The sequence below is a fragment of the Orcinus orca genome, chromosome 19 (genome assembly GCF_937001465.1).
Source record: "Orcinus orca chromosome 19, mOrcOrc1.1, whole genome shotgun sequence".
NCBI lineage: Eukaryota > Metazoa > Chordata > Mammalia > Artiodactyla > Delphinidae > Orcinus > Orcinus orca.
In genome coordinates, this window is record NC_064577.1 from 44261402 (window position 1) to 44286652 (window position 25251).

The 25251-nt window shown below is 39.5% G+C and overlaps 1 protein-coding gene, 1 long non-coding RNA gene and 1 other non-coding gene across 4 annotated transcripts in view; 1 reads left to right on the forward strand and 2 right to left on the reverse strand.

The window, feature by feature from the left end:
• SKAP1 (src kinase associated phosphoprotein 1) overlaps positions 1-21950 on the reverse strand; it is a 283028-nt gene extending 261078 nt beyond the window's left edge. Inside the window, exon 1 of the mRNA XM_012537805.2 lies at positions 21830-21950. Within this exon, the coding sequence (XP_012393259.1) occupies positions 21830-21878 (49 nt within the window). The 5' untranslated portion in view covers positions 21879-21950. The remainder of the gene's footprint in view (positions 1-21829) is intronic.
• Positions 11885-12012, reverse strand: LOC117197764 (small nucleolar RNA SNORA49). Its single transcript, XR_004478624.1, has one exon. It is a non-coding gene; the product is annotated as a small nucleolar RNA SNORA49 (small nucleolar RNA).
• A 114-nt stretch (positions 21951-22064) lies between the features above and the next one.
• LOC117197739 (uncharacterized) overlaps positions 22065-25251 on the forward strand; it is a 33953-nt gene continuing 30766 nt past the window's right edge. Inside the window, exon 1 of one of the 2 annotated variants that reach the window (XR_007473690.1) lies at positions 22065-22379. This is a non-coding gene — a long non-coding RNA (uncharacterized LOC117197739). The remainder of the gene's footprint in view (positions 22380-25251) is intronic. The other variant, XR_007473689.1, reaches the window with a different exon arrangement.

Sequence of the window (25251 nt, forward strand, 5' to 3'; positions counted from 1 at the left end):
AGAAAAAGAAGAACAAACTAAACTCCAAGCATGAAAAAGAAATTAATAAAGATAAGAATGGAAATCAATTAAATAGAGAGCCGAAAAAACATTGGTTGGTTCTTTTAAAAGACCAATAAATTTGATAAGTCCCTAAAGGTTTTATCAAGATTCATAAAAGGAAAAAAGAGAAAACCGAAATTACCAATATCAGATTGAGAGGGGAAAAGGAAGAAAAGATATTTCTCACACTTTAGAAAACAAACACAAACATATTTACCTTTCCCTCTAACAAAAAAGGCATTGTTACTCACCGTAGAAACATCGGAAAATAAAGAAATTGATATAAGCAACAAAATTTGCAATCCCATCCTCTTTCACGTTTTTGTTTTTTGTTTTTTTGGCCACGCCAGGCAGCATGCGGGATCTTAATTCCCTGACCAGGGATCGCACCCATGCCCCCTGCAGTGGAAGCATGGAGTCCTAATCACGGGACCACCAGGGAACTCCTAACTGTTTCAGTTTTTATTCTGTGCTAACAAAACCTTTTTATTTTCATTTACAAAAATGAGATATCAAATGTTCTGAATTTTTTCCACTAAACCCTGGTTATTGGTTATATCATAGATCATATAATGAAATATGATATAACCAATTAAAAATAATATTCATGAAGAAAATTTAAGGAATTCAAAAATTCTCACAGCATATTATTAACACAATACTGAACGAAAAGGAGAAGGAGAAGAGGAAGAAGAAGAAGAAAAGGAAGAGGAAGGGGCGAGGAGGAGGAGGAAGAGTAGAGGGAGGATGACAGGAGGAGAAAGAAGGAGGAATGCTGAAGGACTGACATTACTCAACTTAAAGACTTACTACTATGCTACAGTGATCAAGATAGAGTAGTACTGTTGGAAGAACAGACACAGATCAATGGAACAGAACAGAAAACACAGAAATAGCCTCACACAAACACAGTCAACTGATCTTTGACAAAGATGTAAAGGCAATTCAGTGGAGAGAGGATAGTCTTTTTAACAAATTGTGCTGTGACAACTAAACATCCAAATGAAAAAAAAAAAGGCACAGCTCTAACTTTTCACAAAAATTAACTCAGAGTGGATCATAGACCTAAATGTAAAATGCAAAACTATAAAATCTTAGAAGATAACACAGGAGAAAATGTAGGTGACCTTGGGTTTGGCAATGAGTTTTTAGTTACAAGACCGAAAGCATGATGAATGAAAGAAATAATTTAGGCTTCATTAAAATGGAAAACTTCTGTTCCACAAAAGACAGTGTTAAGACAATGAAAAGACAAGCCACAGACTGGTAGAAAATCTTTACAAAACACATATCTAATAAAGGACTTATATCCAAAATATTCAAAGAACTCTTAAAACTCAACAATAAGAAAACAAACAACCCAATTTTATAAATGGATATAAGATGCGCATTTGTCATCTGTGTACCTTCTCACCAAAGAAGATACACAGATGACAAATAAGCATATGAAAAGACACTCAGCATCATATGTCATTAGGGAATTGCAAATTAAAACAACAATGCGATATCACTATGTAACTATTAGAATGGATAAATTTTTTAAAATTGACAATACCAATAGCTGGCAAGGATGTAGAGCAACCAGAACTCTCATTAATTGCTGATGGGAATGTAAAATGGTATAGCCACTTTGGAAGATGGTCTGGTTTCTTCCAAAGCTAAACATAGTCTTATCAAAAGATCCAGCAATCACACTCCTGAGTATTCACCCAATTGAGTTGAAAACTTTTGTCCACACCAAAATCTGCACAGAAATGTTTATAGCAGCTTTATTTATACTTGCTAAAATTTTGGAAGCAACCAAAGTGTCCTTCAGTAGGTGAGTGGATAAATAAATTGGGGTACATACAAACAGTGGAATACTAGTCAGTGCTAACAAGAAATGAGCTCTCAAGCCATGAAAAAACATGGGGGAAGTTTAAATGCATATCACTATGTGAAAGAAGCCAATCTGAAGAGGCTACATACTGTATGATTCCAGCTACATAGCATTCTGGAAAAGGCAACACTATAAAAAGATCAGGGGTTCAAGAGGAGTCAGGGAGGGATGAATAGGTAAAGCACAGGAGGCTTTTAGGGCAGTGAAACTATACTGTATGATACTTTAAGAATGGTTGACACATGGCTTTATGTAATTATCAAAACCTATAGGACTTTACAACACAAAGAATGAGCCTTAATGTCTACAAATTTCAAAAACTCATTGAGCAGGTTGGGGAATCTCAGGAAAAAATGCAGACTGTAACAACATAATCTAACTGATTACAAATATATGAATTAAACTCACTGAAGAAATGGGGGAAAGGTACTGACCTAAGCAACACTGGAAATGGGTAGTCTATAAGACCAAAGGCAAAAGGAACTGCACGTGAATACTGGACCCTAGTCAATAAAGTTGTCTCCAATGGGTGTAGGGGTTATCAATTCTTATACTGCTATACATGTATACTCTAATCAAACAATAAATGGATGATGAATGGTGGGAGCCAAGTTTCTTAGTGTTGGAGTGGAAAAGATAGGAGCAAGCAGCAAGAATATTAAGGAGAAGAGCTGAAGAGACATTTTTCCAAAGAAGACATACAGATGGCCAACGGACACAAGAAAAGATGTTCAACATGATTATTAGGGAAATGCAAATCAACACCACAATGAGATATCACCTCACACCCCTTAGAATAACTATTATCAAAAAGGTAAGAAGTAATAAGTGCTGGAGGAGATGTGGAGAAAAAGGAACCCTCATGCACTGTTGGTAGGAGTGTAAATTGGTGCAGCCACTATGGAAAACAGTATGGAGATTCCTCAAAAAATTACAAATTAAACTAATATATGATCCAGCTGTTCCACTTCTGGGTATTTATCCAAAGAATACAAACACACTAATTCAAAAAGATATACGTACCTCTATATTCAGCACAGCATTTTTTACAATAGCTAAGATATGGAAACAGCCATCAGTACATGAATGGATAAGGAAGATGTGGTATTTATAAATACAATATATTACCATTCAGCTATAAAATGATGAAATCTTGCCATTTGTGACAACATGGATGGACCTTGAGGGTATTATGCTAAGCGAAATAAGTCAGAGGGAGAAACAAATACTGTATGATTTCACTCATATGTGAAATATAAAAAACAAACAACAAAAAAAATCCAGAACAAAACAGACCAAAAAGAACAAACATGTAGATACAGAGAACAGAGTATTGGTTATCGGAGGGGGTGGGCAGTGAAATGGGTAAAAGGGGGTCAACTGTACATGACAGATAGAAACTAAATTTTTGGTGGTGAGCACACTGTAATGTATAAAGAAGTAGAAATATAATGTTGTACAAATGAAACTTATATAATGTTATAAAACAATGTGAGCTCAATTTAAAAAAAGAATAGTAAGGAGTCTAAAATGAATTAAGAATTGAAGACATCAATAAGAACTCATGTTTAACTTTGTATAGATACAGATTGTTATGTATAGAAATTGCTTATAGATATATTTACATGTGGGGTTACCTTGCACACATATATTTCTTTGCTTTGTCAGCTGAGAAGGCCTAAAAGAAACAACATTCCAGTGACAATGAGCACACCTACTACCCAGATATTGATTTCTAATACCAATCTTCAGTAAAAGGAACCAACGCTGTTTTGAGAGATGGCTGATTTTAGGACTGGGGCAGGACACATATAAGATGACCCTGGAGCATCTTGTAGTGCCAGAAAGTAAGGAAGTGCCCAAAACACACACAGACACACACACACACACACACACACACACACACAAAATTCATGGGGCATGTCAAAAGGAGCCCAGGAGCCAAGTAAAAGAGCGCCCAATGGCCAAAGCTAGAACAATTTGAGCAACAAAGTTAGGTAACATTGGATTATAACTCAAAGTATAAGTATTCATGAGTCCACAATGATATAAATAAGTAACTTAATACATGGGAGGAGAACACACAAATCTCCAGTGCAGAAGAATTCCAAATAAGTTATATAGATACTCCACCTTAAAGAAGAAGGAGCATAACTCCCAACACTTAAGTGTAGATTGCACATGGAGACTTCCTTCCGAAGATTACAGTATTGAAAGGGGAAATAAAGAGTAACTTGACAGTGGAGAAACCTGACAATAACTATAACAGCCAGGTGATCAAAGTCAACATCAACAGTCATAAATCATGTTGATAGTATGTACCCTCGACATTTGATGAGAATGGCTCTTTACTTCTGTGATCTCCTTTCCAAAAACCTGTAGCCCTAGTCTAATCACGAGAAAAACATCAGACAAATTCTGATATAGGGCGTTCTACAGTATACTTGACCAGTACTCCTCAAAACTCTCAAGGTCATCAAAAACAAGGAAAGTTTGAGAAACGGCTGCAGAGAAGAGGAGTCTAAAGAAATAAATTAAATGAGGTATCCTGGATAGGATCCTGGAAAACAGAAAGGACGTTAGGTAAAATCTAAGGAAAATGGAATAAACTACAGACTTAGTCAATAACATATCAATATTGGTTCATTAATTGTAATAAATGTATCATAGTAATGTGAAATGTTAATAATGGAGGAAACTGGGGGTAAGGGGAATAGGAGAACTCTGTACTACCCACTCAATCTTTCTGTAAATCTAAAGCTATTCTAAAAACTAGTCTATTAATTTTTTAAAGTGGTATATGATATAATCTTCACATTTTACCAGAAGAACGGGGGAGGGACTGGGTTAAATTCATTCATTAACCCAATCTTTACTGAGTCCCTCCTATAGGTCAGTCAGGCACTGTGATAAACACCAAAATATTAATAATGGTCATCTCTAGGTAGTGGAATTACAAGCCATTTTTATCATCTTCTTCATACTTTTTTATATTTTCTAAATGTTCTAAAATATGTGTTTTAGAATATGAAAAAATAAGTAAAATTAAAATCACTATGCAAGCATAATGTAATACTACTCTTAGCTTGGATAGACAGATTTTAATTTTTCTTCCTCCTCTTCATTTCACTCAGTGGTAGTGGGCTGTGCTGGTTCATAGCTGGGAATAGGAAAGGAGGCCACCCAAGCAGAGAGAAAGTGGGGAATAGAGATCCTGTGAGAGATGGATGGTTAAAATGAATACTTCATGCCTATAGATGATAAATGTAGATATATATACATATTATTTTGAACTTCTACTCTCCTTACTAAATGCTTATAAGTAAAATATCCCATGTAATTGTATTTGTATATACTAAAACTGCTAAAACGGAATCAACAGGATATAATTATCCCCCAACTCATTGGGGGGATATTTGATAATTTGATATTTTATTATGACTTTACTTTTTAAGTTTCACTTTAAATTACTTTTTTGAAGGCTTCATTTCAAAACACTTTAGAGGGCCACTTGTTAATTTAAGTACTTGTTCCTTCACCTGCAAGTGTCATCTACTCAGGGGAATAAAATGACACGAAGACAATCTCTTCCATCTGTCTCATCATTTTTTTTGAAAAAGCTGATCTAAAAATACTCCCACAACTCACTAGATGAACAAATTTATAATCATAAAAACATAAATAAGTCAAAAGCAAGAGCTATAGGAGGGATTATACATCTAGTATTTTATACACTTTCCAACTCATTTTATGAAGCCAGCATAACCCTGATATCAAAACTTGATACAGATATTAAGGAAATTACAGACCAACATATAATACAGTTGCCTTTCAATTTGCAAGATGATGCTACTCACAGTGATTATGACCTCAAGGTGCCTGAGCAACCCTGCTCAGAAACACATTACTCACCACAGAACAAGGAAGAGATTTTCACCTCCTGTATTTAACCAAGTTTACCACTCTCTCTGGGTGGGTTTTCCATTAAGCAATCAGCCTTGTACAAACAAGGACTCCTTTAATATAAACATCATGTCCTATCACATCAGGATGCCTTAGGCTCCTGCAACTGCAAAATCCAGAGTGAAAAACACCACTAACTGAGTAAGAACACTCCTGAGGTGCCTCTGACATCACAGCACTCACTACACATAACACTTGATGTTACAGGGTCTACACCTAGTTACCTTTGACTGGTGAGTGAGCAATACCACACTGGTGTAAATGTCCTCACACCAAAGAGAAAAGACAAAATCAGAAACATACCATAAACAATGCCACATTTTTTCTGAATGCCTTTATTCTTTAACAAATATTTACTGAGCACTTATTACATGCTAAATACTGAAAAAGTGAACAAGATAGATCTAAACTAAAAGTTTACAGTCTACCAAAGAATAAAGACTTAAATAGACAATCAGAATAAATTGTGATATGAGTTATAATAAGAAAAGTGAGGGGGGCACAGGCCTAGAGTGGATGCGACTAGTCTAGAGGGAAGTAAGTCAGGGGAGATCTCTCAGAGACCTGACCTTTCATCTGAAGCCCACAGATTAGCAGGTCAAGTATGTCTGCTGGGGATGGGGAGGAGGTGGTAGAATGAGGAAAAGAATGGCATAAGCGTGGGAACATTATGTGCAAAGGTCCTGAGGTGACAGATCTTAGTTCAGTTGGAGAGACTGAAAGAATTCTAACTTGGAGGGCAGAACATAAAGGTTAGGGGTGAGAGGACAGTGATGAAAGATTATTCTGGAAGGCAAGCTTGTAGCAACATACAGTATTTTGTACTAAAAGTAATATACAATGATTTTAAGTCTCATGTTTAAACGGTAAACAGCTCTGGCAAAGATGCATCTTCCTATTATAATTCACAGCTTCCCTAAAACGTACATTCCCTCAGCTTCCAGGCAACTTATGGATATCTATTCCAGCAAACCAGAGTAGGAAAAGAAGATAGAAAAAGAAAACAAAGAAGGACAAGGGGACAGAGGGTATGTGGAACTCTGTAGACATGATATAATCATCACATCCCTGGGAGAAACCACTGCACGGCCTAAGGCCAGATGAAAAGATTCTGACTTGACAGGATGCACCCAAGATCTCTAGGTTCTGTAGACTGGTCAAAGTCTTACATTCTCCCAAACCTCTGACCTTGTCCATTTATGAGGCTACTCTTCTATTTGGAGAAGAATGACATCCTGTGTGTCACATTTTTCAAACTAGTGAAAAATAAAGGTTGCCTCCATCTGTTTTCTAAGTAATGCTCCTTATACACAGAAAGAACAAAATATTTAAGTTGGTGTTCTTTAACAGTTACAAATTTTTTTTGTTGATATATTGTTTCTAAAACTCAAAAGTTTGCTTCAATCAATCTTCTATTTGAAGGCAGGATAAATGGCCAAATGCTGCTGAAAACAGTTCCACCAACCAAAAACCAATCAAAGTGTTCCTAGAGGGGATATTTTGCAAAAGTATTTGAACTACTAAAGCAGAACTCACATTTCTGAAAAGAAGGGTGCCATGAATTTCTGCCCATACTGGCATTATACCCAAGAAAATATTTGAGATTTTTGTCTACATGCAAAAAGTGTTGGCATAGGCAAAATGACTCACCAAATTAATTCTGTTAAGTTTAAGGCTGGGCAGTATTTCAGACCCTCTATTTAGATTTTTTTAAAAAGTCCCCAAGTACTTGCAAATACTTGTTAAATGTGAATGGTTGTCCTGGCTGAGCACAATCACAGAAATATCCATTCTCTCACTGCTGCTGCTTTGATAGTCATTATACTTCAACAACCTTCTGCTGACTTCCATCATCACTCCTCACCCCATCTCATAGCCCCCTCCTCTTATCATAGCACGTCCAAGCCTGTTGGCAGCCACACTCTCAATGGGAGATGGGGTCGGAAGTAAGGAGACAGGAGAGGAAGAGAGGGAGATGGGAGGAAATTCTGTTCTCCTTTTGCTCTGGGTCCCTGCACTGGCTCTCACCTCCCCGCTAGGTGAGGCCCATTCCTGCTCTCATTCTGGCTCATTAAATAAGTCTCCTCCCTAATCCTGGGAACCCCAACCTAGCTCCCACCCAGCTCCTCATACCTTTCCCAGTCCTGCCCATTGGAGTCACTCTCCAGTCAGAACACCAACATCAGAGCTTGGAGTTAGGGAACAGGGGATAAAGGGAGTGTTCCCACTGACAAAGAGGGACACAAAATAGTTTTTAAAAATGGGCTGGCCTGGAAATCAACCTAAGGAACATGGTTCTTTTTCCCATTAAAAAAAGGGGGTCTAAAAGAAAATACCTAAGTAAACATTAGAAAACAATCTATTCACTGTTTTTAAAAAAATTGTAGGAGCAGGATACTACTTCAGCCTCATCTCTTAAATTTTCAGTGATACCTAGTGTTTTTTTCTAATCAAAATGTTTATCTTATAGATGCTTCACTCTGAACACTTTGAAGGAGTTAAAGCCATGGAGATGGGAGCCTGTATGGAGAAAGGAGGGGTGTAGAAAATGTTTGTTGGGATTGTGGAGAAGAGAAGGGGATATCAAAGGGAGGAGGGACTCCTCTCAGGGACCCGTCCCAGGAGTCCTTTGCTTGGATTGCTGCGGTAGGCAGAGAGTAAAGATCTGCATCATCCTCGGGACTTCCTTGAGTGAGCCGCCAACAGTAAGATGTCCTTTCCAGTCACAGACTATGTCCACCCACTTTGCCATGCCTAGCAAATCATGCCCGCCAAACTAAAACAATCTCTACCTTGGAAGTAACATAAGGCCACATTTCATTCTAGATACCTGAGTATTCTATTTGTCTGGGTGTTTAATTAAATGTCACACCTATCCCTTTATGTAACATATTGCTATTTTACAGAAAAAAACGGCCTGGTTGCTGATCCAACTTCTACAAAGTCTCATTGACAGCTTCTGGTAGAAACAAACAAAAAATAATAATTTCTGATTCCTTGTTACAAATATGCTGAAGGTATCCGACCATTAGTATTTCTGCAGTGACTTAAATATCTCCCTAAAATCAAACCTCTGAAACTTTAGTGTTCATTTTTCTATTCTAACGATGGAAGACTTCATAGAAACCTTGTCTTGCCCATTTTCACACAAATTAAATAAAAGTATCATAGTGGGGGAAAATGACTTTCAGTTTGCTTAGAACTTGTTTTAAACCTTGCATTAAATTTTCGATCTGGCAATCAGTTTTAATCCTTAAGGCATATATTTCTTGCTTTTTGCTAAGGGGTAAAACTTGTTGGCAAGGTTAAAATCATACCCACCAGCTTTGTTTTGGCTTGCAGGAAGTTGTCAGCATACAATAGAGAAACTGTCAGCATGTTCTGGCTGTGGTTTGCTTCAACCTGCTGATTGTTTCTGCCCCATGACCCAAGAAATGTGTGTTTATATTTTTCATTCTCTTACCTCCTGAAGGGGAAAAAAATGACAATACCTATATACTCACAGCACAGAGAAAACAAAAACCAGGAACGGAAACACAGATAGTACTTAGGATTAAGTTTTAACTACTGGCCAGTCTACAAATCTAGGATTAACACTTCTGCAATCTTCCATTTGAGAGTCTAAGAATCTATCCTACAGAAATATTTGCACATGTACACAAAGATGCAGATATGTTCTCTACAGCACTGTGGAAATACAAAAGAATCTGGAAACAATCTAAACATCCTTCAATAGGTGAATAGTTAAAAAATTCTGAAATACTGCACAACAGCTTAAAAATGAATATATATATATATGAATATATACATAGATTCATATGGAAAGGTATCCAATGGTGCTATGATAAAAAACCAAGTAGTCTACATACTTATTTTATTTTTCATTGAACTTTAGTTGATTTACAATATTGTGTTAGCTTCAGGTATACAGCAAAGTGATTCAGAGATATATATATATATATATACACTCTTCAGATTCTTTTGCATTATAGATTATTACAAGATATTGAATATAGCTCCCTGTGCTATAGAGTAAATCCTTGTTTATCTATTTTATATATAGTGGTGCATATCTTTTAACACCATACTCCTAATTTACACCACCCCACCTTCTCCTTTGGTAACCATAAGTTTGTTTCCTATGTCTGTGAGTCTGTTTCTGTTTTGTAAATAAGTCCATTTGTATTATTTTTTTTAGATTCCACATATAAGTGATATATAATATTTGTCTTTCTCTGACTTACTTCACTTAGTACAATAATCTCTAGGCCCATCCATATTGCTGCAAATTTCATTCCTTTTATGGATAGTATTCCATTGTGTGTGTGTGTGTGTGTGTGTGTGTGTGTGTATCACATCTTCTTTACCCATTCATCTGTTGATGGACACTTAGGTTGCTTCCATCTCTTGGCTATTGTAAATAGTGTTGCTATCAACACTGGGGTGCATATATCTTTTCAAGTTAGAGTTTTCGTCTTTTCCAGATATATGCCCAAGAGTGCGATTGCTGGATCATATGGTAGTTCTATTTTTAGTTTTTTAAGAAACCTCCATATTGTTTTCCATAGTGGCTGCACCAATTTACATTCCCACCAACAGTGTACGAGGATTCCCTTTTCTCCACACCCTCTCCAGTGTTTATTATTTGTACACTTTTTGATGATGGCCATTCTGACTGGTGTGAGGTGATACCTCGTTGTAGTTTTGATTTGCATTTCTCTAATAATTAGCGATGTTGAGTATCTTTTCATGTGCCTGTTGCCCATCTGGTTGCCTTCTTTGTAGAAATGTCTATTTAGTTCTGCCCATTTTTCGATTGAGTTGTTTTTTTCATATTGAGTTGTATAAGCTGTTTGTATATTTTGGAAATTAAGCTCTTGTTGGTCCCACAGTTTGCAAATATTTTTTCCCATTCTGTTAGGCTTTTTGTTTTGTTTTGTTTATGGTTTCCTTTGCTGTGCAAACGCTTATAAGTTTGATTAGGACCCATTTGTTTACTTTTGCTTTTATTTCTATTGCCTTGGGAGACTGATCTAAGAAAAGACTGCTACGATTTATGTCAGAGAATGTTTTGCCTGTATTCTCTTCTAGGCATCCTATGATGTCATGTCTTATATTTAAGTCTTTGAGCCACTTTGAGTTTATTTTTGTGTATGATGTGAGGGAGTGTTCTAATGTACGTTACTGATTTACATGAGGCTGTCCAGCTCTCCCAGCACCACTTGCTGAAGAGGCTGTCTTTTCTCCATTGTACATGCTTGCTTCCTTTGTCAAAGATTAATTGACCTGAAGTATGTGTTTATTTCTCGGCTCTCTATTCTGTTCCATTGATCTATATGTCTGTTTTTGTGCCAATACCATGCTGGGGTTTTTTAAAATAAATTTATTTATTTAATTTATTTATTTTTGGCTGTGTTGGGTCTTTGCTGCTGCAGGCAGGCTTTCTCTAGTTGAGGTGAGCGGGGGCTACTCTTTGTTGTGGTGCATGGGCTTCTCATTGCAGTGGCTTCTCTTATTGCAGAGCACAGGCTCTAGATGCACAGGCTTCAGTAGTTGTGGCACGCAGGCTGAGTAGTTGTGGTTCATGGGCTCTAGAGCGCAGGCTCAGTAGTTGTGGCACACAGGCTTAGTTGCTCCACAGCATGGGATCTTCCGGGACCAGGGCTTGAACCCGTGTCCCCTGCATTGGCAGGTAGGTTCTTTTTTTTTTTTTCTGAGGCAAAATAAAACCCCGAGTTAGCATTCCTTCCAAACAACAAGAAACCTCTGACGTGTTCTGGTACTTATCAGTTAGAAATTATTCCGTAACAAAACTGTTCGGTTTGTGTTTCTTTTGACGCGAGCTCCGTGTTCCAATTACACCAGACTTTAGCATTTTATTCTGGCTCTTCCGGGCATGTGTGGCATCTCTCACTTACTGGTTGCTGATGCCTCTACCCTGTTTAAGCGTCGCCAGTCAGCAGGTACAGAAAGGAAAGTGTCCAACCCCACCCGACCTGTGCTGTCAGCTCCACGAGTGGGCCCCACAGGACAGCAGTCTCCCTGGGGAGGGATGCGTGCTCGTTCATGTACCCTCCGGTAATGCCAGGCACTTTACAGCAAAAGCCCCTGGAGTAAGGCCGAGGGAAGGCAGGCAGATTCTTAACCACTACGCCACCAGGGAAGCCCTACCATGCTGTTTTGATTACTGTATCTTTGAATATTGCCTGAAGCCTGGGAGGGTTATGCCTCCAGCTTTGTTCTTTTTCCTCAGGATTGCTTTGGAAATTCTGGGTCTTTTGTGGTTCCATAAAAGATTTAAGATTATTTGTTCTAGTTGTGTGAAAAATGTCATGGGTAGTTTGACAGGGATCACATTAAATCTGTATGCTGCTTTGGGTAGTATGGCCATTTTAACAATATTAATTCTTCCAATCAAAGAGCATGGACTATCTTTCCATTTCTTTGAATCATTTTCAATTTCTTTTACCATTGTTTTATAGTTCTCTGCATATAGGTCTTTCACCTCCTTGGTTAGGTTTATTCCTAGGTATTTTTTCGAAATGGGATTGTTTTTTCCCTTTCTCTTTCTTATATTTCATTGTTAGTGTAAAAAAAATTCAACAGATTTCTGTATATTAATCTTGTAACCTGCTACCTTGCTGAATTCATTTATTAGTTCTAATAGTTTTTGTGTGGAGTCTTTAGGGTCTTCTCTATAGAGTATCATGTCATCTGCATATAATGACAATTTTACCTCCTCCCTTCCAACTTGGATACCTTTTATTTCTTTTCCTTGTCTGATTTCTGTGACTAGGTCAAGTGGTCTATATACTTGTATGTTGTGCAAATATTCTACAATAAAAATGTATCCATAAGTTATTTTTGTAATTAAAAAAATACATGGACCATAACATCTACCAGAATATCTAAAAATAAAAAGACCACAACATCAAGTGTTGGCGAGGAAATGGAGCACTTGGAGTTCTCATACACTGTTGGTGGGATTGTAAAATAGGTACAATCACTTTGGGAAACTGGAGTTTCCAATAAAATTAAATGTATTCATACCCTACGACCAAGAAATTCCACTCCTAGATATTTACCCAGGAGAAATGAGTGTTTATGTTACAAAACAAGTTATACAAGAATGCTCATAGCAGCTATATTCATAATAACTCAAAACTGAACAACTCAATGTTCATCAGAAGAAGAATGGATAAACAAACTGTGGAAATATTCACACAATGGAATACTACTTAGCAAAAGGATAAGATAAATCTGATACACAGAACAACATGGATAACTCTCAAAAACATTATGCTGAGGACAGACACAAAAGAGATCATACTGATCTATGAAGTTCCAGAACTGGAAAGGAAACTTTCTAGGGAGATGGAAATGTTTATGTCCTGATGTGGGTTGTAGTCACACAGTCACACAGTCATATATACATGAAAGTCATCCAGTTGTAACACTTAACATTAGTGCATTTTATGTACGTAAATCATACTTTAATAAAGTACTGGGAAGGAAGGAAGAAAGAAAGAGAGGGAGGAATCGATGGATGAAGAGGCTCACACAAAGAGTTATCAAAAAGGAAAATTTACTTTAAAGAGAGAGTGATTTTAAGGACGTTTATTACAATGCAGTTAAGAGAGATTTTCTGTAGCTTTCTAAGTATCCAGGATACTTCTCATACTTGATTTATAATATACAGTACCTTAATTAATTCCAACTCAACTACTATATTGGCTTAAGTATGTATAAATATGTGCCACTGGATACATTTTAGTAAAGCTCCTATTATGTGAATAAAAATTTTATTTCCCTATAACATACTAATATTAGGATATCAACAATGTTAGGAGGAGACCCTAGATGAGAATTTAAGTAATTCATAAGTGATTTTATCAAAGCCATAAGCCTTCAGGAAAGCTTGCTCTCTGGATGCTAAGACCACTCTGTTTCTAAGCCCACATCTGTTCTATGTTCCGTGTAAGAGCTGGATAGTAAAATTAAACAGTGGAACTCAAAGACTCCAAACCTGAAAAGCCATCTGTTATAATCGCCTAACCTATAACGCAGCACTGACAAACTGGAAAAGCAAGCAATGAACCTGGAAACACAGGGGAAATAAATATGAATAAACGTAGCAGAAATTGTAGGATTTCTGTACAGTGTAATGGTTTATAACGTGAAAAAATTAGATCTATGATAGTTATGTCAATATGTTAAGGTTCTCAGATGATGGTAAAACTTGAAACATCTTACTTTTCCTGTATTTAAAATGATTAAAAATTGTTTAAGTATCACACTTATATAATGAGGTAAAATGTTATTATCTTAATAGCTGGCACTAGAATTCCTCTTAGGAAGAGAATCGCCATGGTTTGGCAAAGTAATTTGTTTCTCCATGTGTGGGTGTTGGTGGGAACCTAAACCACTAAACAGATAGCTAAATTGCCTTTCCATGCAGCAAGGGAAAATACAATTTTTTTTTGTTTTGCTCCAGATAGGATAAAGGGAGAAAGTGCCAGTGAGAAAGCATAAGGCTGAGAACTACATCAGGTGAAAGGCCAGAGGGCACTGTCTGATGACTGGAGCGGGAAAAGGGGGTTTAGGAATAGGAATGCCTAATATTCAATTTAAAATCGTTTGCATTACTGCAGTGGAAACCCTTCCTCCCTCTCCCTGCACCCTCTGACTCTCCAGTGATGTCTTCTACACTCACAGGGACTTCATGTGGGTAGGTCTTTGTGGAAACTGAAGGCAAGGATATATGCCAAGGCCATGGTTTCTCAACCTTGGCACTAATGACATTTGGGCCTGGATAATTCTTTGTTGTGGAGGCTATCCTATGCATTGTAGGAAGCTGAGCAGCATCCCTGGCCTCTACCCATTAGGTGCCAATAGCACCCTCCCCAGCTGTGACCAAAAAAAATGTCTCCAAGTGTCGCCAAATGCCCCCATGGGACGAAATCACCCCATTTGGGAACCGTTAGTTTAGGCCTACAGAAAGCACACATGGAAGGAGGGGACCCTGGAAGCAAAAGTAACCTTGAGGATGCATGCCCCTTGAGAATTACCCAGATCTTGAGGAGATGTTTGGGCTTCCACAATGGGGAGTAGGTCTTGCCTAGAGTTCAAAAGGCCTGGGCAGCCCAGTTAACATCTAGGCTATACCCACAATGAAACTAAAATATTTCTACTAATTAAAAAAATAGTTCTGTTTATAAAAACAGAAAGGGAGAAGGAGAAGATTAAACCTTTCATTTTTTTTCAACTGACAAGTAGTACAAAAATACTATTTTTACACCAACGGACACACATACAAAGCATTCTATAACAAGGTAAGGAACACATGTCTTTCTTAAGTTAGCAGGGAAGCTAACTTCCTCTCTCCTTTCTCCAAAAAGTTTCTCATAGAAATAATCACTGGACTCTGATCTAAGGAAGGAAGGAAATGAAGAAGATCCTGAAAGAACCCCTACAAACCTCCCCTAATTTGGAGTAGCAAGGATGAACCACCAACCCAAGCAAAAGGCCATGCCTAGGGACTTCCCCGGTGGTGCAGTGGTTAAGAATCCGCCTGCCAATACAGGGGACATGGGTTCGATCCCTGGTCCAGGAAGATCCCACATGCCGTGGAGCAACTAAGCCCGTGCACCACAACTACTGAAGCCTGCACTCTAGAGCCCAACTACTGAGCCCAAGTACAGCCAAAAATAAATAAATAAAATAAATAAATTTATAAAGAAAAAAAAAAAGGCCATGCCTAGGAGTTTTCCTGTGGAGAGGCAACTGCAAGAAGAGAAATCAATAGGACTTCCTCAAAGAAAAATAAATTTTTAATTTTATTTACCAAACAAATGGTGTGTAATGCATTCTAGATATTATTCTAAGTTCTTTTCAAATATTTAGTCCTTTATTCCTCATATAAATTCTATGAGATAGGTACTATTATTATCCCCATTTTATAGCTAAGACCCAAAGTTAAATACTAGTAAGAAAGTGGCAGTCAGGATTTGAACCTAGGCAAACTTATCACAAAAAAAATATACAGGACCTATGAGAAAACAAAGTTCAAAAAGAAAACTATATCTTGAAGAACTAGAGAAAATGTCTCCCTCTGAAGTAGATTTATTATTAAAGAACAGAAATGTTTAGAAAATTTCTAATCATATTTTCAACATTCAAAAAGTCATTATGCCTATAAGCCAGATTTACAGATGTAATGAAAATTAAAACAATGAGTGATGAGGAAAGAACACATGGAAAATTTTTTTAAATAAATAAATGCTGAATTTAAAACTGTAATGAAGTCACTGACGGATGAGACAATAAAAGAGATGAAACACAGAGACTAGATCAGGGCCCTAATATATTTATAATATAAATCCTAGTATGACAGAATAAAAGAGATGGAGTAGAAGCAATGACAATAGAAAAAACTTTCTCAAGTTAAAGACTGAGTCTTTAGATCAAAAGGGTTCACTACATACCAGGCAAAATTATTAAAAAGTCCAAAACCTTGAAATTACCTAGTGACATTTTTGAGAGCAAAGAAAAATATCCTATAAACATCCAGGCAGGCGGTGGGAGGAATGGGTTATAAAAGAAATATATCAGGCTGGCATCAGACTTCTTCTCCACAAAACTGAAGACCAGAAGATAAGGGTAAAATTTTGAGAGGTTAAGTTGAGAGAAAGGGGAAGAAAGGGAAAGAGTGTGACCCTAGAACCTCATGCCCACAGCTAAGTTTATATGAAACTAGATAGACATATACTCAAACTTGGAGGGGCTCAGTAGGGGGACTGTCAAAGTACCCTTCCTGAGAAATTCACTCAGCATTATATTCTCAATTGTCATCTAGTAGGGTTTTATGCACTGTCCAATACAGCAGGCACTGTGGCTACTGAGCAGCTGAAGTGTAGCTAGTGCAATTGCATAACTGATTTTTTTGGTCTTATTTAACTTTAGTTAATTTAAATTTAAATAGCCACATGCGGCCAGTGGCTACCGTTCTAGCAAAGTCTAAATACCTAAGAGATAAAGAGTTCAAGAATGAAAAAGCCATGATACAAAAAGTAAGCAATGAACAAGTTAAACAGGAAGAAAAAATATTATTATAGCTATGGTTTTAAATATTATGCAAATGTCAAAAAATAATTATTGTAATCTAATATACACAATAAAACATTAATAATTCTCTGAGTCTAAAATCCAAGATTATATCAGCAATTTCACATTTCATACAGGAGGAAAGAGCTAGAAGATATTGTTTCATTCCTAATGCTGCTAATCAGAGGGAAATGTTTGTTTGTTTGTTTTCCCATAAAGGTAAAACTATCAGTGGAATAAAACCAGGATGTATAACTTCAAAATCACTCAAAGAAAAAAAGAACTTAGTGATCTAAGAAAATGTTCAGGAGACCATAGCAAATGAAAAACTATAAGTGGAAAAATCAGTATACAAAACTATACACACAATATGTCACAACTTTTAAAGTATGTACAAATAATAATAACTGAAAGAAATAAATGGGAATTTAACAATCGTTGACTATGGTTGGCTGTATATCCTTGTGTTTTCTAAATTTTCTACAATGAGCATTATAGCTCTTATAACCAAGAAATTTAACAAAAAGAAATAGAAGTATGGTCATATACCTTTCAGAATTCAACCGAACAGTAACATCACCTATCTAGAAGACAACCCAGTATCAAAAATTAAGTAAAAATGACTCTTAGCAGCCACAGTACATGTTACAAAGTGCAGGCCTAACGGGTTGGGTACTGTGTTCATCAAGAGAGCCCTTCATACTTTCTTTCACACATATCTTAATTCCAATGAACTTAATTAACTGATGTTCCAATAGCATTGGGGATACAGATATACTGAGAGCAGTGCAAAGTGATAGGCCTGGTCTAACAGTAGGAAAAAAAAATGACAAAAATTAAAACGTAAAACAGACATAGATATTCACAAAGCAGTCCAGGGGCAATTATGGCAGAAAAATCCCTAAACAACTCAATATTCCCATAAAGTATGATAAATGATATTCGCTATAACAACTCTGAGTTATAGTGTTCAGAGGAGGTGCCTTTGAACACAGACTGGTTGATTGAGGAAGTGTGAAAAGTTCCTACTGCATCTGAGAAAAAAATTGATCACAAATGTTTATACTAAAAAGTCAGCGTTGGAGTTTTACTATGTTGAAAAGGATTTTATGGTTGGCTACATCGACCAATACAAATCTGGAGAACAATCTGGAAGGAAATGATTAATGACTTCTTTCCAAGGAAGTTTAAAAATAAGTAACCATAGGCGTATTGGAATCAGCGTTAACACAGCAATTGCTACTAAATGCAGCGGAGTTGTGGACGTTATTTTGTCTCTAATCCATATTTGAGCAGGATTTAGGTACCTTGTAGATAGTTGCGACCTATTAGCTATTAAAGTCAGTAAGCCCCATTCCATCACACAAGACAAACTGTGAACTAAAGAAATATTTATTCTCCTTCCTTCATACTTGCCTCTTGTGCTTCTCTGACTGCAAAAGTGGGGCTAGAAAGACAAGGAAGAAACTGATTGTTTGTATCTGTGAAACAAAGATTATGCAAACTGCTAGCACTCCATTGTTTTTGTTTTCAGCGTGGTTATCACCAAACAAAAACGAAAAGATAACTTCTATATGTGAAGCCTGATTATTTGAAAACAGACCTGAATATTTCCTCCTCTTTCAATAAGGCAGTAAATGCCCTTCACTTTACTTATCTATAAGGTACTCATTTGCTGATATGGACTAGTTACTATTTCTATATGAGAGCTTGACAGAGTCTATCTGAGGAAGATGTTTCCTGAGTTACCCTAGAAACCTCTCACTGCTTTAATATTTGCCCAAAATCCAAGACAGCATTAAAAAAAAAAAAAAAAAATCCCCACCTTCCACACACCCTTAGAGCTACCAAGAGAAAAGCATAATCACAACCCTGGTTAATGGTCCTTTCGAACTCTGACCTCTCTAAGCTTCTTTTCGTTTTTTGTTCCTTTTCCTTCTAAATAACCTTCCTGGTTGTTTCTTCCTATTACAAAAGTAATACATAGTCATTGTCATGGTTCAAACAACATGAAGATGTATGAAATAAAATTAATAATCTCTCCCCCACTCTCTCACTCCCCTCCCTAGAAAACCAATGTTAGGAACTTGGTGTATATTCTTTCTTACTCCCTCCTAGGCTTCCACAAACATACATAATATATGGGGTTTTGTTGATGTTTTCAAACATAAATGGTATATTATATATACTACGGTGTACCTTGCTTTTTAGTCTTAAAAATATGTTATGGACACTTTCCAAGCCAATATATACAGATCCACCACAACATTTTTAATGGCTGCAAAATATTCCATAAAATGAATAATCATTCATACCATCACCTGACCTTTCCTAACTCATGCACATTTACTATGGATCCTGGTACACATACTTCATGTCCTTTAATTTCAGTAACACAGATTCCTAGAAGTGGAGCTGGTCAAATGAAACATTTTCAAATGTTTAAAATTTAACAAAATTAATTTTAGACCTTCAGAATTTCTGTTCCCTTCTTCATTATGCAAAATTTGGCATAAACCTTTCACAATGCTTTGCATATTTTATTTTTCAAAGCACACACATTATGTCAAAAAATGCCCCTGTCATTTATGTTCATGTAGTTATAAATAAATAAATGCTTAAGTTAGGGCTGTGATGGCCAGTGTTAAATCACTGTGTAAATGCTTATGCCTTGGTTTATGAAAGTAGTAATTCATTGTAGAAACTCCACCCGCTCGGCCTGTGGCAGCACTAAAGTGGCAGCACTCTCACCCTGTGACTCCCTCCACTGAGTGACGACATAGAGATCAGGACCTACATATTTTCTAACTGTCAACAGTTAACCTTAAAAAGTGTGTGTGGGGGGGGTAGGGAGACAAACAGCAACAGACGATAAATGGATAGCCATTATGGGTTTATAATATCTACAAATTATTTGTAGTACAATGAATAATTCTGCTGGTCTACACCAGAGAGTGTGTTCCATAAAAAACAAAACCTACAACCAATATGTTGCTATGATTACATGAACCTTTCAAAAGCATATTCTTCAAACACTTTTCAATAGAATTATTGGTTGAATCCCACTTTCACATTTTTCTCTCTACTTCAGATTCAGACCCTAATTGCAAACTTAAAAAAAAAAGCCTTAAAGAAATATATTAACCAACAAAGCTCCTTAAAATTTAATCTCAGACTCCTCCGTATATTCTAAAGACCCAAGCACCAACAGAGATTGTTAAGACACAGCAAGTTTGATACAGAAGTATGTGACATGCAATTAATCTCCATTCATACCCTGCTCTACTTGTCAGCAAACAAAGGTTCTGCTTTAGGAGGAGATCTGAAGACTTCAATTAAAAACAGTCAGCTAACAAGAAAATAATCTAAGCTAAAGAAAGGTGGCAGGTGCAGAAATGAGCTGTTTACCAAAGTGTCAGTTTTGAACAATAAAGAACTGCACATCAAAAATGTTGAAGGAGTGGATGTCATTGCAAGCTTCTGAAAATTAAAAGGAATCTTCTACCAAGGCTGCACACAAGATGGAAGTCTAGTTTATCTAGGTTGTAAAATAGGTTCCCTCTCAACAAATGACAGATACCAATAAAAAGAATCAGATTATACCTTTAACTGCAAGGGCAGAATGAAACTTTTTGCCACAGTTCCTTCCCTCCTGGAAACCAGACATGTAGAGCCTCTCTTTACACTTGGAATTATTGAACCAACAGTAGAGGGAAAGGCTGGGTTGCTTCTTCTTAGACACCCAGATGATGCTTTTACCCTGCAAATACTTTTCTATTCTGAAAATTTAGATTCACTCGGGTCACAAGTAAAATAAATTTGGAAACTTCACCTCAGAAGAAATACCTAGTTGACAGCTTTTACAGAGAAGCAACCCAGAATAGAAACCGTGCCACAAACAGACCGAAAAGACTTGCCAAATATTTAATTAGGAGGCATTTATACCAAGATAACAAGATAATGGAGATATAAAACCAATTAAATTGAGAGAAACTGGAAAAAAAAAAAAAAAACTGCTTACCAAAAGTATGACCTGCCCAAAGCAGGTCATTTGTCACATAGATGCCAAAAGGCTTAATTCGGGAAGAGTTTCCTCCTGGGACCCTTATGCAAGCACAGATTCCAGGTCCCCGTCCTTCCAGGAAGGTCAGTTACGGGAACAGCAAGTTACTTTCACCAGAAAAAGTGTGAGGCAAGCAGATGATCTTGTAACTCTGGAGTGTTACAGCGGGATGTGTTGAGTGTTAGTGACTGAACACACCGCAATGGGGCACTTCTAGAAAGGGAAGAGATGTAATACCAGGATCCGCCTGCCCCAGGTGCATGAGGGACCCCCAGAGCTGCAGGCAGGTGAAGGGGACCTAGGGTCTGGGTGCCCAGGCCTTGGCTGACAGGAGCCCGGGAGCCCTCACAGCCCCTTGGGAGCCTGGGGCGCTCTAAGCTGGAAGGTCAAGGTACCGTGTGAGCGGGGCAGACGGAGTCAGGGCGGGAGAGGGACGAGAGCGAAACCTATAGACGCAGGGCGTCCCGAGAAGAAAGGGACAGCTTGAAGGCCAGCACGGCGGCCCGGGGACCATGAACGCGGCCTGAACTTGCTCAGAAGCCTGGAGGCTAAGTGGGAGGTGGAGACGCCTTGAGGGAAAAGAAAATGTGTTACTGAGGCGAGTGAAAGGGACCCTGAGCGGGGGATGAACAGCTGGCTCTGCAGAGTCAGGACTCCGGCAGCCTCGAGGTTCAAGAAGGCGGTGGGTGAGGGAGCTGACGGGGAAGGCCGGCCTTGGGAGCCGCTGTCGTCTCGGCTGCTGCCGGGCTCGGCACGTGAGACTCCCGGCGGGGCGTTACCTTCCAGGAGCCAAAGGATCTCCTCCGGGAGGGCGGCGGCGGCCTGCATGTGGCGGGTGGCGGGTGGCGGGCGGCGGGACAGGGCCGGGCGGGCGGACGGGCAGCAGCGGCACCTGGCCCTCTGTCGCCGGCGCCGCGGGGCTGAGCCGCAGGGCGGGGCGCGTTCAGGAAGCGGCGCGCCGCGGGCGGGACGCCGGGGCGGCGGCGACACCTGTGCGCCGGGCCCGCGGCCCTCACGGCGGTGCACGAGGGAGGAGGCGGCCGCCCGCGCACCCCCCCAGCCCCCGGTTAAAACAAAGACGCGACGCCACCCCCAGGCACCCCGTCCCCGGGAGGCTCCCCATCCTAAGTCCCGGACAGCGGGCCTCGGGGGCAGGTTGAAAAGCCATCGTGGCGCCGAAATGAGGCTCGAGGAGGCAGAATCCGAGGACGGGGTCAGTCCCCGCCAAGTCGGACCACAGTCCTTTCCAACCCAGTTCGCTCGTCCACGCCCAGAAAACCAGGGCAGAACCGCTTGTCAGGCAAACCAGGACGTTTCAAGGGAATGACCGTAAGTCCCGATAAATAATCTCAAGCCACCAACTTTGGGGAGAATCAGAGCAGTCCGGCTGCAATGGACACAGGGAGCCAAAGTGTCCCTTCCTCCCTAAGTCTGAAAGGATGCAAGGAAAAGAAGGGGTAACCCAGGGAGAAAGCTGAGGGAGAGGGGGACCCAGCCCTTTCCCTCTAAGAGCTGACAAAGGGAGGAAAGTGAAGGACAAGATCACAGAAGTGTGCTTCCCTCTCATTCAAAGTAGTAGGTGTTGGGTGTCAATGTCCTGGCTGTGATACGGTCCTGTGATATTGCACGATGTTACCTGGGTAAAGAGGATAGCTCTGTATTATTTATCATAACTTCTGTGAATCTACAATTATCTTAAAGAGTGTTTTTTGTTAAGTACTATAGGCCAAGTACCATGAAAAAAGTATAAAGTGCCCGCTAAAAAGGAGGGAGGTGAATATAAGAAAAGAGGGAAGTGCCAGTGTATGTGCGTTTAGTGGTGTGTGTGGCATTTGCGATGACTCTGAACACACCAGACTCTGAAGGGGCAGGAGGGCTTTCCAGGTGGAAGGACCAGAGTAAACAAAGATGGAAAAGCCTTCTCCTGCTTGAGGAAGAGCTGATGACCCTCTTTTACTGGATGGTGTAGGGAAATTATGGTTGTCTAGAAAAATTGAGGTTCTATCGTAAAGGGACTTGAAAGTCAGAGTGAGGATTCTGAACTCAATTGAGTGGACATTGGGGAGGCGTCGACAAATTTTGAGCTGAGGAGTGAGCTAACCTGAGCCCCTGAATAGTATGTGATCTTATACACATCTCACTTCACCTCTACCAATTTCCTCTTTGTGAAAAATGGAGTTTCTCTTCTCAGATTCTACCTACAGAATATGTGGGAAGCATTGGGAGTGGTAAGAGAAAGAAAATGGAGAAGACGGGTGAAGTGGTTTTTACAGCAGCAACAGGGGAAATAATGACAGAACCGTGGATATGGGGATGGGAGCAGCAAGGAGAAACTCTCCAGAAGGGCTCCTGGTAGCAGTGCCTGACTCCCGGCATAGTTTCCCTCCAGAGATACGTTTCTGGGTTGGGGGCTTGATCCTTTAAGTGGTCCAGCGACTTTGAGCCATCTATACATCTGAGTCCTGCCGTCTGAAGAGGAATGGTGCCTTGGTTTCAGGGTTACATGATGCAACCACAAGCTGCAGTAAATTGAGGTAGAAATGTGGGGGACAGGGGCTGGCAAGAATCTCAGGGAATCTGGCTCCTGTTGCAAGGGCTTCTTGCCCTGGGAAAGTTAACAGTGGGCAGGCTGCCTCTTCTAGGCTCCAGAGCAATACCAGTTCCCTGCTGGGGCATTTTTATTTTTACCACACTCAGTGCTCCTTCTACAAAATTGTAGCTGCTCTGGAATCATTTTTGAGTACTTTTGACATGTGTTAAAAGGCAAGGGAGACTGTATGGGAACTCTCTGTACTACCGTTGCAATTTTTCTTAAATCTAAAACCGTTCTAAAAAACAACGAGGGAAACACGGTCCCTCCTATACGTAACCCCAGCACTTTGCCTTGCTTTCCTCTCAGCAGTGGAAGGAAATTTGACAACCTCCCCCTCTTCTTTAAGGATATTTGTCAAAGGCTGATCTAGGCTACAAGTTAAAGGGTTGTTTGATAAAAAGCAATAAACCCTGGTAATTGCATGTCCTATCAGGCCTCACTGCCTGTCATAGCTTACTTATACCAAGGGAAGCAGCAGAAACTCAAGGCAAAGGTATTCTACATCCACTGTGGATTTTAGAGGGATAGGGTAGAGGGAGGTGCAGAGCTGGGTAGAGTGCAGTGACTGGCAGATTCCAATATGCCATTGTCATGTTGCATCAAGTTTCCTCTTGCAGACAGAAACCTGCCTCCACACATGAGCGCAGCCCCTCCTTAATCATCTAAGGACCCTGGTTCAGCAGTCAGCCTTACTCCTAATGACATTCTGTTAAATGGACAAATTCCTCTGAAGCCTTGTCCTTCTTTGAAATCCAATTTTGCAGGAAGCCAAATCTGATTGGGGGTAGCCATGGAAACCACACTGAGGAGTCTTGGAGGAGGTAGAGAGAGGCAAGGCAAAACATGATAGTCAAGAGTCTTTTACTGCTCTGTCAGAAATATCAAAGGGATCTGGAGAGGTTGGCAGCAGACGAGTCCCTGCCCGGGTCCTGTTCTGTGTGGCTGGGTACCATGTGGCTGTCATGGGAGTAAGCAGCCAGCTGTCTCCACACGCAGGCAGGGGGATGGAGCAGAATACACAAGTCCCAGGTCGGTCTGCCTCCCTCTTTTTCCCCTCCCCCCAGCCCCAATTCCAGCAAGATCCTAGCATCCCCTTCTTAGCTGTCTCCCCTTTAAAGGCAAACAACAAAAGAATGACAAGGTTAAAATACAAGGTCCTCACAGATAAGAGGTCCTTTGGAGCAGAGGCCATGAAATTAATCTGAAATTCCTTGTAATTAGATAAGATAAAGGTATCTAAAGAGATGCAGAGCAGCCAGGAATGGAGTCCACAGCACGATATGCAGAAAGGATACCGCCTGGTCCACAGGGGCCCCTCGCACACTGTCAGGAGACAGAAGACAGAGAAAACAGGGCCCATGCCAGCCTCTGGGCTGCTTGGAGATGCCGTCTACATGTTCTCATGCCAGGTGGGCGCTCACTGAATATGCATCCATGGGGTGTCCAGAGGGCTCAATCAGGAAGAAACAAAAGCATCTGGCACCCAGAATGGCATGGGTAGGAACAACTGCAAGCAAAGCAGGAGCTGGCTGGCACTGCTCTGCCCTAGGTGAAATGGGCCTGGAGAGGAGACTGCAGAGGGCAGCTCTTGGGCTTTATTCTGAGCTG